This window comes from Carassius gibelio, chromosome A14, assembly GCF_023724105.1.
Source record: "Carassius gibelio isolate Cgi1373 ecotype wild population from Czech Republic chromosome A14, carGib1.2-hapl.c, whole genome shotgun sequence".
NCBI classification, from domain to species: Eukaryota; Metazoa; Chordata; class Actinopteri; order Cypriniformes; family Cyprinidae; genus Carassius; species Carassius gibelio.
The window spans coordinates 3232197-3249944 of record NC_068384.1 but is presented as its reverse complement, the minus strand read 5'-3'; the positions used below and the strand labels follow the sequence as shown (position 1 = coordinate 3249944).

The window sequence follows — 17748 nt, the reverse complement described above, 5'->3', positions numbered from 1 at the left end:
AACGTGAGTTAATATCGGAATGGCTTTCCAGCGATGCGAGAACTGAGGGAACTCAAGGGGCTGAAAAGTGACTCCTTGATGGCTTTATTTCTGCTGGACAGGTAAATCTTTATTTTTGTATTTTGATCATACATATTTTTTTGTTTATTTTTTCATGAAGCATGTGTCATTAGCACACGTAGCTGCATAATATAGCTAACATAACATTACATAGCGAGCCGTAGTAGAGACGATAAATAATCTATAGGCCTAGCTCAAGATGATAGCTATAGCGTGGCTTTGGAAGGAGCCCAGAAGGGCGGGGGTGGAGTGAATGGAAATAATGAGCTGTCTTTAAAACAGTCATGAGAGGTCTACAGACACTCAATTTTTATACTTTCTTTTTCACAGTACTTACATTTTAATTATGTATTGATATATAAATAAAGTTTAAACAAATTTGGAAAAAAAAATTTTTATATATTTTTTACCTACCCTGCCTTTAACACAGGGTTCCTCCACAATTTCAAATTCCAGACTTCTCTGTGGATTTTTTTGGACCACAATTCATAGTGTAAAATAAATTATTTAGAGTAAAACGATTAAAAGTTCAATTCTCAATATTGAATTCCCAATTTGATGCTATCACAAAAACTAATGTCACCAAGTCGGTACCAATATCAGTAAGATTTCCTGGTTCTTTGTACCAGAGCAAAAACTACTGGAACTATTTGCAGTGTGTACTTAGAATCATAAAAACTGAAATAAATACTTAAGCATTTTGCTACAATGCTCAACGCTTCAAAAACACATTGTAAACAGAAACCTTTGATGCTCACAAATACGGCAAGCACATGGGCATTGGTGAATATAGATATTCATAATTCTGCTGAGCTAAAAATATAGCATTGTGTTTGACACACTTTAACACTTCCATGAAAAACAGAATTGGGCAATAGTCTGGAAACACAAACTTTTTCAATAGTCCATTTTCTTTTATTTTTTTTCCATAAATATCCATATGTGGAAATGACTAAAATCAATTATATACTGTGTAGGAACCCAGTAAACAATCCACAATGTAGCTCTTCAAGAAATGAAGAGGCAAGCAAAAGATGTCCTTTCTGCAAAAAGTTTGGCCTGGTCAAGCTTGTTGCTTGCCTGTTTAACCGTATGATTAACTCATTAACCGAACAGACTAAATGGTGAACTTTGTTTCCTCACATTATGTATTCTGAATTCAAACAATGAAGAAGAAAGGACAAACAAAAATCCAGAGGACTGTCATCTAAAAACATTCACAGAAAAATGCAGAGGACACATTTACCATCTCACTCTAATGTGAGCCACAAAAACAACTTGCTCCAGTTCAAAATTCTTAAAACACGGTGAATGGGGGAGAAAAGACAATGAACTTTTGAGCTTTAGCACTTAAGGGAATAATTTGTAAAAAAAAAAAAAAAAATAAAAAAAATACATCTGTCATCATTTACTCGCCCTCTTGTTGTTTCAAATTTTCCTTCTCCTGTAGAGCACAAAAAGCAATGTTTTGAAGTATCATTATACCGTTTATTTCATACATCAACAGGTCATAGTGACTACATTTGTTAATCTTCAAAATTAACCCACTAACACCAAAATAATAATCTATTAAATCCACTTGAACTGAACTAAATGCACCAATTCATTAATCAATAATTCATTAATAACCATTACAAAATTAAATACATTCAAAATAATAATAAAGTCGTTTTGGAATCTAATCAAACAGTTAATTGAAAAGAACTGATTATCTCTTCATATAAACTATCATTTAACTTCAGATGAATTGGAATAAAATTGTAAGTGCCTTTTTATTTATTTTTTCCCTTTAATGTGGTCACTATAACCTGTTGTGGTATGGAAAGAGTTGGCTAATGATTCATTATTAATGTCTAATGTTGTGTTCCATGAAAAAAATAACAGCATACAGGTGTGGAACGACAAGAGGGTGAGTTATTAATGACAGAAATGTCTTTTTTGGGCGAACTATTGCTTTAAATGTAGCTGTTTTCTCTCTAATACAGTGAAGACACTGAAACAGACTGACAGAGATGTGAACACACACACACACAGACACATGGCGAAACTGGGACATTGTGCTAAAGAGGTAAAGAGACTCCTCACTGGTCCATAGAGAACTCAATGACTCAAGCCCGTCATTTCTGCCATTTGGAATCAGAGAACAATTTCATTAACATTCTCTGAACTCGGATCGCACCTTCAGACATTGCATTTAAATTTTCAAGTGTTTTGTTAAAGTTTTTTATTTATAAAAAAATAAAATAAATTAAAATTATTGTTGTCTATGGACCAGAGTCGGATGCCTTACAGCTGTAAAAAGGAGAGGCCAAAATGAAGGGGCAAACCTGGTTGGAGGTGGCTGATTCAGCAAAAGGAACATTGGTGACTGGGGTCGTAGCCGACGAAACAGTGGAAGTGGTGGCACCGTGCATCATGGGAACTTTTTTCAGGCGAGTCAGACAAGAAACAGGGGAAGGGGAAAGGTGGAGGGGAGGAGGAATGTTATGAGTACCATGACATAATATCATGGCAACAACGTCTTCATGTACTGCAAAGATGATGTATTCACTTAAGAACAAACATGCAAACAGAACTTAAACGTAAAAACATTTGGTTTCATTACGTTTTAGCTTAGAGAGTTTTATCTGATCGCCATTACATTTAGATAAAACTATAAGGCAACCTCTAATGGGTAAAATAAAAACAAGGCCATCATCAAAATCACACACATTTGAAACAGACAGGAACGTCTGACTGTCATATTTTGATGGGGGCCGGAGAATGGATAAATATACAGATTGGGGAAAAGAAGGGGAATGCAACGATGCAGTTCATTCCCATTCAAATATTGCCTTAAAATAATATGACACTTTACTTCTTTGGTTTTGAGTTAACCTGATAATGAATGACATATAATTCTAGAACACCTGTAAGCTAAAGATAAAGAGATAAAGGTCATATTATAGGGAAAACTACAAATTAGCACAGCATGATATGTAGACAGCATCACAGATGTCAAATAATGTCATAAAAATAAAAAATACAGACATGCGTACAGGCACACAATGACACACTGGTTCAGCACAGATCTAGTGTTTGATCTGATTGTTACCCAGCTAAATGACTGTTAATTTAACTATTCTAGATAAAAAATAAAAAAGATCCCTATTTGTCTATGGGCATGGAAATGTGTGTGCAACTGCATTTCTGCTAAATTTAGATTGGGAATATTAACACTGAAAGTGAGCAGAAACCTGAGGGTTGATGTCTACCTTTCTAAACAGGTAAATGGTGAGTGTGTGTGTGTTTGTGAGGGGAGGGGACCTAGACTCTACCCTCACCAGTATGTCCAGGCCCTAACAGGTAACGGCTTTGGGGGACCCTGCAGCTGGTCCAGTCCCGCCTCTCCCAGCGGCCATCTGTCATAGGGCCTGGGGGTTTGAAAAAGCCTATAATAGATTTTAGGGGGTGAGGGAAAGGAGAGGATGAGAAGGAAAGGGCACAAAGAAAAGGAACCAGTCTTAATGAGTCTCTCTGAAGGCTTTTGGCCTTGCTTGTTTGTGCCCACACTGTGCTGTCAGCTGCACATAAAATCACACGCACACATGCATGCACAAATGCATACGACAAGCCAAAATAATGAGCAAATGATAAGAAGCGGTGAAAGCAGACAGGTTGGGTGTAAACGCAGTGACGGACAGGACAGGTTTGGGCCTCTAGTTTGAGACCTAATGAGGAAAATGACTGTGTAGGGTGCACATGTTAAGCTGTCCTCGTCATTTACCTTGATTTCATTATATATTTATTATTTATTATTTTTTTACTTGTATTTATTTAATAAGTAGCTGTAAACAATGCAGTCATAATGTGTTAATGATTCATAGTTATTTCCACAATTATTTAGAATTGAAATGGAAATGGTTCAAGGTAATTTATTTATAAAGGTTTATAATATTATTTCTTTGTTTAGATTAATCATACATGAAATGTAATATATATATATATTTTTTTTCATTTTATGATGAAATGTCATATTTTGAATTGAATTGAATGGGAAAAGAGTAAAAAATGGAATCTATACATAATAGACATGTGAAAAATAGCAAGATATAGGGATGGTACATTTTAACAAAACACAAAACCAAACAAAAACAAAGAAAAACCAAGCCAAGAAAAACAAAAAAAACACCAAGCCAAAGAAAAAACATACTAAACCTAACCAAACCAAACCAAAAATCAAAACAAAACACGAATAAAAAGTAAAGGAAAAAAAAACACCAAAGAAAAACCAAGCTAAACCAAATCAAACAAAACAAAACACCAAACAATAAACCAAAAAAAACCCCCCAAAGAAACCAAACCAAACAAAACCTAACCAAACCAAAACTAAAAGCAAAAATCTAAACAAAACATGAATAAAAATGAAAGGATGGTAAGTTTTAACAAAAAACTAAACATAACACCAAATTGCACCAAAACAAAACAAAACATAAAAAAAAAAAAAAAAAAATAAACCAAACCAAACAAAACCTAACCAAACCACAACTAAAAGCAAAAATCGAAAAAAACATGAATAAAAAGTAAAGGATGGTACGTTTTAACAACAACAACAAAAAAAAAAAACACCAAAGAAAAACCAACCTAAACCAGATCAAACAAAACAAAACACCAAACAATAAACCCAAAAAAAAAAAACCAAACCAAAGAAACCAAACCAAACCAAACAAAACCTAACCAAACCAAAACTAAAAGCAAAAATCTAAACAAAACATGAATAAAAATGAAAGGATGGTAAGTTTTAACAAAAAACTAAACAAAACACCAAATTGCACCAAAAAAATCCAATCCAAACCAAATCAAACAAAACCAGACAATAAACCAATCCAAAGAAAAAGCAAAACATGAAAAAACAAAGAAAAAACAAAACTACACCTAACCAAACCAAAGCTTAATTAAAAACAAACATCAAAACAAAACTAACCTTGAAAAAAAAAAAAAAAAAAAAAATAGAAGGATGGTAAAAAACAACAACAAACTACAAAATTCAAAATCTAAACAAAACAAAAGTGTCCCAAGCTAAAGAAACACCCCATGATACACGGCTGGGCCTGCTGGGAGTTAATATTTTGGATCACCTTCCTGTCTGTCACATATCTGAGATGTTGCTGTAAGGTGACGGCTGAACCAGAAAGACTGGGAAGTGACCTACCAATGCCTCCAGATGGAGCCATGCAGAATACGGAGCCTGCAACACCATGCACAAAGAGCCCAGGAGAAGAGAGGCCGAGGAGGATGGAGGAGTGGAAGAGATGTGGAGAAGGGGGAGTGAAAGCAGAATGAGAACAAGACAAAACAACTTTAGAGTTAGTGACACACAGTGAAAGAGAGTGATGACCGTCATTATGGGCAACATGGTGGCGAGATGGAGACAAGGACACAGAGCTGGGAGAAACCAAGAGGAAATGAAACCTGCTAGTGAAAAGGTCCTCATCAGGAAGGGGATGTTAACTTGGATGCCAATTTGTTGTTGTACTGATACACTTTCTTGTCTTGTCATCTGATTAGCCTAATGCTAACAAGTTCGGCTTGATTTTTGCAACAGCATTCACAACACATTTACATTTCGAAATGTGCCTTATATTGTAGTTAAACAGAAAATTCAGCAGGATAAAATCTAGTATTGGGATTCATTTCATCCATCAGGATTTGATTGAATAAGTAAGGTGCAAAAATTTCTAAGTTCGGCTATGATACATCTATTGTTATGCCAACAGTAAAAAGCAATTTTACAAGCAGAAAAAAATATTTTCTTGGTTTAAAATAACTGCATCATCAAGTAAAAACATTTATTTAAAAAGTTCAAAGGGCCTATTTTGATTTCATGTTGCCTATAAAGAATCATTAAATGGGAGTTTTCTTTCCTGTTTTAATGTATTTGCTACTGAAATAAAATGTTCAGGTGGGGTATTTTTTATACTGCCAATATAACGGTTTATGTCACAGCTGTGAACCATTATTTACTACACTGTAATATTAGTCAATGGCAGGTGGAATTAGAGGAATGGTTTTAAATCTAGCCAGCATTTTATTGGAAACAAATCTGTGTAGCACAAATTAGTCATTCATTTTTCTGTTTGGTTCATTTTCACAGAAGAAAATGTTAGTTTTATCATCTTACAGGAAGCACTAGCATGTAGCTATTCTTAAAAGTAATCGAGTGCTGCAGGGATGACATATTTTTGTAGGCCAAAACCCAGAAACTACATAGCATTTTAGCACAGTTCCATCATCCTGATGCAGTTCATTTTTAGCATATGTTTAGCTTTTTATTTCTGATGATTGTATTAACACTTCATATTTCTGATGATTATCATGATGAACAAGGATCATATATCACTGTTGGTCACAGAGCTTATTTTTTGCAATATTCCCAAACCAATTGAAAAATCCTAATGAGCTTGTGTCAAGGGAACCAGGGTGATGCTAACTTACAGGTTGGCCTACATAAATATGTCAATCACTGCAGCACTCTATAGACTTGGAATTAAAAGCCACAGAGCTCCTACTTTGATTTCACTGGTCATTAAAACTCTCTGCTGGGTGGCAAACGTACTGTAACTATCCTCTTTAGAATTCCAAAGGGTCGCTGCTACAGTCATTTAGGCAAAATACAATGTAGCTTTTTTACTTATTATGTGAGAATAGTGAGCAGAAAAGAGTAGCTAATGCTCAGGTGCAGGTGCATGAAGAGACGCAAAACTGTATGCATCATGGGAATAATTAGCATGACATGTGCATAGTGTGGATTACTATGAAATAAAGAGAGCAAGTGGGCCTACAGGGAGAGAGATGGCAAGCAGAAAATTGCTCAAGTCCTCATCTAGCTAGGCACTTTGTCTTTAAAGTGCTGTATGTATGCAAGCCAAACTATTACGGGAATATGGTGATATTAGAACGCAGCTGAGGGGGGTATCATCCGTCTGCGTGAGCTCACCTGTGGGAATGAACGCTGGCTGCTGCAGCTGCATGCTGGCCAAAGCCTGCTGGTAGTGGAACATGCTGGGGTTGAAGACGGCAGTGGCGCCGTTAGTCTTCTCCAGGGTCGGTCTCTTTGGTAGCTGTTGCATGGCTCCTGGTGGCAGGGCCTAAAGTGATCAGGATGACAAAGAAGAAAGAGGGAAAAAAAGAAAAAGAAAGATGGTGGGCAGAGGAAGACATAAAAGACTTGCAAGATACTTAGCTACAGGAAATGTTGTACTTTGTGTGTATATATATATATATATAAGAGAAAGATCTATAAAGCAATATATTATGAATGGGACGTGCGTTAACGTGTCCAATACAACTCTAAATAATAAACCACAAAGTTAACAAAACAATGCACTCCACGGTACTGAGCAAGCACTTCTCTGCTGTCTTCACATGCTATCGGAATCTTCCTGTTAATGAAGTCATGATTATGAGCTCGTTGCATTACTTTCTGTAAAAAAAAAAAAAGACAGTGGACTGTGGTTTGTGAATCCTGATGCTTAGCCTAAATAATCTGATTGGGAGCATGTCCTCCTGTGACCCATGAGTAAACAAGCCCAGCCCAGGTGAAAAAAGTAACGCAAAAGTAATGCAATGCATTACCATAAAGAGTAACTCAATACTGTAATGCATAAAAAAAGTAACTTTGCCCAACAGTGCTGTCAGTATATAATAATAATAATAATTATATATATATATATATATATATATATATATATATATATATATATATATATATATATATATATATATATATATATATATATATATATAGTTATGGTCAGAATTATTGCCCCCCTTGATAAATATTTTCAAAGAAGGTTGAGAAAATAAATCAATATCAACATGAATATCAAAATATACATAAAAATCTAGCCTTTAATTGATGCAAAATAATTTAAATTGGGGGGAAATTTGATTATAAAATAAAAGTTTTTGGCCACAATTATTGGCCCCATTTTATTTACAATTTTTTGCAACATCCATTTGGTGAAATAAGAGCAAGGTAAGACTCTTCTCCTATAATGCCTGAGGAATTTGGAGAACACCTGGCAAGAGATCAGAGACCACTCTTCAATGCAAAAGCTCTCCATCTCCTTCAAGGTTCATGTTGGTACACCCTTCTCTTCAGTACACACCACTAAATGTCTATAGGGTTGAGATCAGAGGACTGGTGGCCATGGCAGCACGATTATTTTAAGCTCAGTGACCCAGTTGTGCTCAGTTTTGGACCACTGTCATGTTTGGATGATCTAACCACAACCCTTTATAAGATTTCTAGCAGAGACAGTCAGGTTTTTTTTAATCTATTGGTATCTGATAGAATCCACGATTCCAATAACTGAACAAGATGCTCAGGTAGAAAAAAAGGTGCACAACATTAAAGATCCAGCAGTATATTTAACTGTGGACACTGGGTATTTATTTTCTGACCATATCTGACCATAGAACCAGTCCAGTCATGTTTGACAATGGAATATGCTGGAGTTCGTTTTTGATGAGAGCAGAGGATTTTTTCTTGCAACAACGTGGTGATGTAGGTGCAGTTGAACATTTTTTGAGGCTTTCTGACCTAAAGACACAACTAATGTCTGCAATTCTCCAGCTGTGATCCTTTGAGAGTCTTTGGCCACTCAAACGTTCCTCCTCACTATGCATTAGGATGATACAGACACACATCCGCTTCCAGGAGGATATGTAACACTTCCTGTTGATTCAAACTTCTTGCCATAATGGCAATGGAAATTTTCAATGCTTTAGCTATTTTCTAACAGCCAGTTTTTTCTTTGGATTTACTCATTTGTGATGGATGATTAAGGGAATTTGGCCTTTGTGTTCCTCATATTTATACTTCTGGGAAACAGGAAGTCATGGCTGTACAATTTATTGTTTATAGTCACCCTGGTGTGCTAAAAAAAAAATATGGACGCAAAGCATGCTCTGCTTCTTCTCTGGAAAATATTTAGGTCTTCTTCTCCATTTTTCTAAAAGGGGCGTCAGACACATGCAGCCTTGCATGAGGAAGAGCGATATCAGAAAGAGAAATTGAGGTGAGGCGTCCTTATCTGCCTCTGATAATTAAACACAGAATGCTCGGTCTAGATGAAGGCATAAAGAAGAGGATGTATACCAGTTTTCCACTGTGTAATTCTGTCTGAAGACTGATATGCAACAAGATAAGAGCAAGGTCAGCAGGAAAGAGGATATCTGTGATTCACTAACTGAGAGATGATTGGGGAGCAGTCCAACCTCATGATTTACACGAGTGAACTCAATCCAAAAAAACCAATAATAATCCGCTATACTCTATAGAGCTCAACACTCGGTTCCTGAAGTAAAAATCTCCATCTAGGTCTGATATTAAACAATAATGCATAAGCCTTCCAAGAAAGACCACCTATGAGCACTAAGGTAACTAAGACGTTGATGTATGTTTCTGTAGATTACATAAGCCATTGATTTAAACTGCTGCTTAACTGCCAAATTAATTACAGATGAGGTATGGCACTACCCACAATTCCGTTGTGAGATGATTTTTTTTTGTATATCTATCTATATTATTGTTCCGTAGCCTACCTAACCTTACCTTGTTAGTTATTAACAGATGTTGTAGTGTAAGAGCGGAAATTTTCTAATTAGAAAATGCATAAAAATGTAAATCAATCACTCACCCTCATGTCATTCCAAACCTAAATGGATTTCTTTCTTCTGTGGGGCATTTTTTGAGAAATGTCTTGAGTGTTTTTTGTCAATGGTCACCAACCATTCTATTCCACAGAAGAGAAAAAGGTTGGGAATGACACGAGGCTGAGTAAATGATGACAGATATTTATTTTTTTAATCTCCTTAAAAGAAAACATCATTTCCCTGTAAATAAAAAAAAAAAGAGGATTAATTAATCCCTTATTAAAAACAAGACAGGATATGAAATTTCTGGCCAATACTTAAGAGCTGAAAACTATTTTCATGTAATGGCATATTTAACCTCTAAAACGATGATAAATAAATACATTTAAAAAAAAATGTAAATAAATGATTAAAATCAATCATTTTAAATACAATTCAAATTTGCATCACATTATAATGTACAGAATGGAAATTGATATTTATTTTGAAATTTGCTAAAGATTACATTTAACAGTGTTAATTTTAAGTAAGTGATAGATGAAAGCAAATGTAAATGTAAATGTAAAAATAGAAGAAATTAGCATGATGAACAATTAAAAATCCAATATTAAATAATACGTAAAGAACTATTATTGGATGACAGCCAATATGGAATGCATCTAAACTTTTAAATACATTCAGAAATTCAAAATGTAATCAAATGACAGTGATTCCTTTCTGAGCTAGTTGGTTTGATTCAAAGTTTCTGAAGTTCCTGTGAAGAAAATACTTCTAGAACTCAGACTACTAAACTTATTAAAGTGTAATTTCTCTTCTGACACGGGGATTAGTTTACACAGAAATTGTTGCTGGTTTCCTGCAGCATTTACACTTTCACCCAGATAAAAACTAAGCTATTAGAAACAAACAAATCAGCAAATTATATGAAAAAAGACACAAAAGTGGGTATAAGATGAATGTACCAGATTGAAAGTTGGTTGCAGGCTGCGCTTTAGAGGACGTTCTGAGGACTGGGTAAGCGAGCAGTGACCACATGATGATGGCAAACCAATCAACGACAGTAGACATAAACACGAGACAAGAGAATGAGCCGTGAAGGAACAGATGCAGCTGAGGTTAGAGAGAAAGCTGGGTAATAAGCTTGTAGGACAACAAAGAGAGCTGTGAGGATGTTAAGACAAACAAGCAGTGTTCAAAAAGAATGACAGCATGAACCGAGAAGGAGTCAAATATAGCCAGCAAATGATAAAGCCTCAGGCAGACCAGGTGACTGCAGGCAGAAGAGGAGGATTTCTAGAAAACATCCCCACATCTGTGCACTGTAAATAAACCTTCGTAGAAATGCTACATGATAAGACTTGGGAGCCAGGATAAAAATGACACATTATTAAAGAGAAATTGTCCGCAGTAGAGGTTTCTGTTGACGAATTGCTTGTTTTTTCCTTTCTTATCGTTTTTCTCTCCTGCACCTGCACTGCAGACATCGTTTGCAACCGATCACTGTGCCCAGGTCTTCATGCATCACACAAGAGACAAAGAGCTCGCCTGCAGACACACACATACACCCTCCTGCCGGGGATCTGAATTATTTAATACACTCATGAACCTCACATTGAAGGTGCGTGGAAAGTGAGTTATAAATACACACACCTTCATCTGACACTAGTAGAGCTTACTGAAAATGGCATACTGGCAAAAACGAAGGCTTCTGGTCACCGAACTCTAGATTACTAGTGGGACTGTTTCTAAAATATGTGTAGTGAACACGCTGACTTGGATAAAACCAGATGCTAAAATGGCCCAGAGTGACACGAGATGTGATAAATTACTACCCACATATTACAATATATATATATATATATTTTTTTTTACATATACCTCATTTTCCAGCAAAGTGGTGCAGTGACGATCTTACTACTTATGTAATCCATTGAGGTCTTTGTTTGTGAGACTTACGAGTTTGAAAACAAATTTGAACATCACACGTAATTTGATTATGATCATTAGCTGCATAAGCTGATGCAAGAGTGAGAAGTTAAAATGAAATTAATTAAAATCTAACTAATACAATACAAATAAATGATCTTGATGCATACATTACAGTTAAAAATGTGGGGGTCAGAAAGTTTACTGTATGATATATACTGTATACTGTAAACAATGTTTTCAGCACTGATGATAAAAAATGTTTCTTGAGTGAATGAGAATATTAGACTGGGATCATGTGACCCTGAAGACTGGAGTAATGATGCTGAAAATTCATTACCGTCACAGAAACAAACAACTTTTCAAAATTTGCTCACATTATTGTCAATTGTAATAACATTTCCATAATATTACTGTTCTTGTTGAGAAGAACCAACCTTTGAATGGTGTGATGCAATATCATTGAATAACGAATGGTAATCACGAATGTTATTAATAAAGAATAAATTATTAGCTCACTCTTGATTCATTTTAACATTCATTCATAAGTTTTACACATTTTGATTCAGTTTGATTTATGCCACAACAAGCTGCTTTTAATAAATGGTCAGACATTATTTAGATGTGTAACAAATTAACTTTTTTTACAATGACTTTTATATATGATATTTGTAATTAAAATAATTTTGATTTATATGTATTAATACAATAAAAATACAAATCACAAATTATGTAGCTTAATTATCAATATGACAACTAGTTCATGGTGTTGCCATATTGTCTTTACACAAGGCATTTTTCCACAGAGTATTATCTTCTGTACTGGGATGTGTGATTGTCATAATTATGGGAGTTAGTGCTTGTGATGTCATCGTAATGGGATCGTCTCTGTAACTCACCATGGCAGCAGCATTCTGGCTGGCTTGGTGCTGCGCCGCCTTTATCCGGGCCTGTAAGTGAGCCGGAGGGTGAAAGTACTTGCATTTGTCACGGGTGCATCGGCCCTTGATGTAATCCATGCAAACAATGACGGAGTTCTCACTGCCATCCACCATGGCGGCCTCCATAGGGTGGGCATAGCGGCAGTCGTTCTCCCCGCGTGTGCAGTTCCCACGCTGGAATTCTCGACATACCTGGGACCAGGACAACAGTGATTTAACATCACCCATTAGTCCGATTAAAAAGCAGGCTTTGTTAAAAGATGTGTGGACTTCTAATTCTATTTCTATTAGGGTGAAAGATTCTTTTAGCGTGTTACTTTGTAGTTGCTTTGGTTGGTTGTTAGGTGTTTACTCATGGCCCAGCCCCAATGTTGTTATTTTTGACTCATTCAATGCAAGTCTTTACAACACTATACAATAACAGTACATGATTAATCATGTACGAATACCTAAATTAAATAAAAATAGTTAATTGTAACCATGACATGAGTCATACGAATTGATGTGTGAATAAAGATTATGATTATAATAATGAGTTAAATAACACTTTGGGCACATGAATTCATATGACTCATGTCGGACTTAAAAAATAGTTCTTGATTAGTACATGCCTTAACTCATCAATATATTATATTAAACTAATATTTAATTTAGGTATGTATTTAGGTACAATTTAGTATATGATTACTCATTTACGGCTATTGTGTTACAGGATTGGTTCACCATTTACGCTTGTTTTATCGGCAAACATTGGCTAAATATGGTCTAAAGTCTAATGAATACAAGCTGGAATACACTTCATGACTTTCACACAGATTTTTGCCCTGATCGACAGTCTGGAAGAGTCAGCGATAGATGGCAAAAGCCAGAGCCACACTGCAAATCTCGTGCAGTTAGATGACAGATTTCACAGATTTCTTTAAACTTCAGAAGATGTTTCAATCCTGTCTGAGGATATCAGACACCTTTGATATCATGAGCTGATTTTAGAACAAATACTAATTTCATCTGTCATGTGTCTCCTAACTTTTAGAAAAGTCACAGCACACATTTTGAAATGCTTTTTAAGTCTTTATCACAAATGGTTAAGAATGAGTTGCACGCCGAATCAATTTTGCAACCGTTATAGAGATATTTCAAGAGAAAAAGCAAGTTGTTAACTGTGTTTAACACCTCAAGCTTGTCTGTGCGAACATGTTTCTGCGTTGAATTTCCATTGCCCATGGCGATGCCAGTGGGGCTCCCCGGGACCAGCACGGGGGCGCTGGGCAGAAGTTCGGGCATGAGACTGATTCCCGGGCTCATGTGGCTCAGGTATGGGCTGAAAGCCATGCTCGGACTGTTGGCCAAGGAAGGCGTTACTGGGAACGATGTCTGGATGAGAGACAAAAAGACAACAAGGGATAATAAAGCAATGCTTTCAAGCCAAGAGAAACGGTCGTGACGTTATTGGTTATTAAATTCAGATCTCACTATTGGCTGCAGCTGAGCTCCAGGCAGCATGAACTGCATCTGCTGGGCCAGCATGGCGGCTGCGGTCTTCTGCTGGATCAGGTTGTTCCTGCCGTTTATCTCCAGCTGGGTCTTGAGATGAGGCGGAGGATGCAGGTACTTACAGTTATCACGTGTACAGCGACCCTTAGAGGGGTTGAAGAGGGAGACACAGAGAGACAGGGACAGAAAGATGAATTGCACTGAATCTCAGCTACTAAAAGATCCGAGACTGCGTGACAGGAAGATAAGGGCGCCATGATTGAGAGGATAAATTAAACAAGAATCCCTTGACATTCAAGCGTAATGATTCCAACTTTCAAAACCCCGTCAAATGAAAAGAAAACGGCATAATCTCAGGAGTGCTGGAAGATATAGACTTCAAACGAAAAATTTCCATACCTCTAACTGAATTGACGGTGATGGCTTTTCTCTCTTTGTCTGTCTGTTTGCATCAACAATCTGCGCGTCTGTGCGTCTGACAGATTATAGAGCCCTTGTGGCTGTTGTACATGCTCATACTACATATGGGTCGGACATATAGCTTTGTTTATCACCCAGCTGTCCGAGCAACATGTTGAACAGTAAGCAGCAGACGCGGTTAAATACACACACCAAACGTTCATGAGCGGGGTCGATTAGCTGCGAGACAAACTCAATGAACCCATGGAGCGACGCCATTTGTTCTGCAATGTGTAAGGTACTGTAATAACCCAGAAGGGAAAGATGTCATTCCATCAGTTCACGAGTTAAATACTTCTGCTGATGGTCTGTTGATAAACTGTCTCGGTTTCCCTTAATACACATTTATTTTGTTCCTTTAGGCAATTTTATACCTTTTACAGGTCAAGGAGCTCTTGGGGTGAAGCAGGAACCCCTGTTGTGTACGGTACAAAACTGAGAATTGCATGTTTAATCTAGCCTGTAATATGTAGGCATTGGTCAGAATGGTTGAATAATTGACTAGCTGTTAAATCATCTAGATTGTTTTTTAAATAAATAAATGGTTTAAGGGGAGGGGTTAAGAAAAGTAAAAGTCACTGGCGACATCAGCTGAAAAAGAAATGTGTTTGAGAGTTGGAGAAGTACATTTTTTGAAAAATAATAAACACAAATATAAAAAAAAGAAAATAAAAAAAGAAAAGGGACAGTTCATGCTAAAACACAATATCTGTCATTACTATTGTTTTTCTTTATGATTTTCTTTCTTCTGTAAAACACAAAATACATGATAAAGCAGAAGCAGGATTTAGATTCAGGTCTAACTTCTAACGGTTTATTCTTAAAGAAGATTTGTAATCCTTATGCTACTTTTCAATGCTAACAAAAACTGCACTGCATGTCTTCCTTTAATACATTCAGATATTTGTGGCAGGAAGAGTTGAAATATATAAATGCTTAACATTGCTCTTGCAAAAACCACATACCAGAACATAAGGCAACGATTACTTTTTGCTGTTAAAACTTCAATTATTATTATTATTTTATTTTATTTTATTATTTTGGGGTGTAAAATACTTTTTGTCTCATGTCATCACAGTTTCACAAACTGAACTGAACTGCTTATCAAGGAATTCATGGTTCCAACGGGATGGAATCTGAATGGAATCCCAATGCATTCCATGGAATTTGAAACAATGAATCCCAATGGTATCTGTTCAGATGGAATGCCCAAGTGTCACTCCATATGAATGAGATGTGTAACCGTCCACCAGCTACAGCAATTTAAACACTTTCCTGTGTCTTCAACAACCTCGGGGCAGCTTTTAACAGTGATGAAGCCCTAACAAAATTTTAAGTGAGCGAGTGTGGGGGTGTCTCTTTGCTGGCCAGGGTGATGTGTTGCAATTAATGAAGATGAAAGTGGGTGTCTGGAGTGTCAGCGTGCAGGGACCGTGTGATCAATGTGTGCTGTCGAGGACTTGGAGATGGTTCACCATCTAACTACTGCATCATTCAGTGCAACTCCCACACATGTCCATCTCCATATGACACCTAGTCACACGTAGCCAGACCTTTGACTAATCGGCATAAAGTGTGGTCCACACTGCAGCCTGTTCTGGCCAAGAACTGCCCAATAAAGCAGGCTCAATATAATCAGAGTTGGAGTGTTTCTCTATAATAAAGATTTCATTCACTTCAAAAACTGATAATGTGTTAAAGTACAACATGACAACAAGCAATGTTCATATGTTAGTCTCACAGCATCATCCAATCTGAGAATCATGCTAGTGCTCACTGGAAGAGTATGCATCTGAGAATCTCACTTGAAGTATGCTTGGTATCCTTTAACTTCAATTCAAAGTCTAATGTAATGTCTAAACATTTCAGTATTGTATATACACAAACATTGTTATAAAATGCATTAAATAATCATTTAATCAAACAAAATGAATACTAAACAGTTTAAATGTTATAAATTTGTAATTATACACCACAGTTCACAAGTTTGGGGGCAATAATTTATTAGGTTTCTGAATATCTCTCATGCTCACCAAGGCTGTGTTTACTTAAAATGAAGTAAAATCAGAAATGTTATCAGAATTTAGAGAACTGTTTTCTACTTTAAAATATTTTAAAAATCTATTTATTTCTATGATTCCTATGATTACTCCCGTCTTCAGTGTCACATGACCCATCAGAAGTCATTCTAATAAGCTGACTGCTAATATTAAAATGTTACTTGAGCACCAGTGTTAAAAACAGTTGTGCAGCTAAATATTTTTTATGGAAACAGAACTGTGTTTATTTGAAATAGAAAAAATCTTCATTTTAACATTTGGAAATCTTTGCGGTCACTTTTGAGCAAACATAATGAATCCTTGCTGTATAAAAGTATACTTTCATGCTTAAATCTTACTGACACTTAATTTTTTGAGGAGTGTAATTACCATATTTATGTAACGTTATTAAACTATCAATAGAAACATGTATATGTGTTTAAGACACATAATGTATTAAAATAAAAAATATTGCAATTAATAAATGTTTTTCACATGCATTTGGCTGTATTAATGTTAGTGATTGATTATTAACTTGACTGCAGATACATAACTCATAAATTTTCTTTTAATGAGATTGGAGCTTTTCAAACCAAGAAAGTATTTTTGTGGCTAATATGCATCAGCCAGTCTATGAACAGACTGGGGTAGTGATTGGTCACTGGGTGTGGCGTCCGCGGCTGATGCAATACATAACAACACATCACTACAAGTCTTCTTAATAAAGCAATCACAGGCAAGACACTCGCATACAGAGATGTCACAGATATGAGCAACATTTGTTAATTGTATGCCCTGACACTTGTACGACGCTTTCACACACTGACATTGAGCGCAATTGCATCAGCGGCATGTGTTGTGGGAGTGTGTGGGTAATGAGCAAACCGTCTCAAAGGAGCAGACAGGTGATCCTGCCAAAGCACACATGAGAAACAGCCTCACAGCCAAGCTTTAATATTCGGGAAATCAGTGAGAACACGCCGCTCATTTCAATAGTACACAATGATACTGAAAGATGCGGGAAACTTGCTGAGGGCTCTGACAGAGTCCCCACGAGCTGAGAAACACGGGAGATGAAAAGCTGTAAGTCATGTCATGTAGGATGGACTAGGTCAGGGATCTCCTTTGCGTAGTCATGGTTACACACCCGGCAACAGAGAGTAAGTTTTGCCTCATACGGTCTCCTCGCT

General features: G+C 36.3%; 1 protein-coding gene across 9 annotated transcripts in view; it reads right to left on the bottom strand.

Moving 5' to 3' along the window:
• LOC128027268 (muscleblind-like protein 3) overlaps window positions 1-17748 on the bottom strand; it is a 44700-nt gene that overhangs the window by 7199 nt on the left and 19753 nt on the right. For 4 of the 9 annotated variants that reach the window (XM_052614696.1, XM_052614693.1, XM_052614692.1 and 1 more), the window contains exons 3-8: window positions 14040-14204; window positions 13740-13940; window positions 12525-12758; window positions 7037-7187; window positions 3384-3491; window positions 2388-2482 (exon numbers count right to left, since the gene is read on the bottom strand). In XM_052614696.1, the coding sequence (XP_052470656.1) occupies window positions 2388-2482; window positions 3384-3491; window positions 7037-7187; window positions 12525-12758; window positions 13740-13940; window positions 14040-14204 (954 nt within the window). Of the gene's footprint in view, window positions 1-2387; window positions 2483-3383; window positions 3492-5251; window positions 5288-7036; window positions 7188-12524; window positions 12759-13739; window positions 13941-14039; window positions 14205-17748 lie in introns of all 9 variants that reach the window. The other 5 variants (XM_052614691.1, XM_052614700.1, XM_052614697.1 and 2 more) reach the window with 4 other exon arrangements.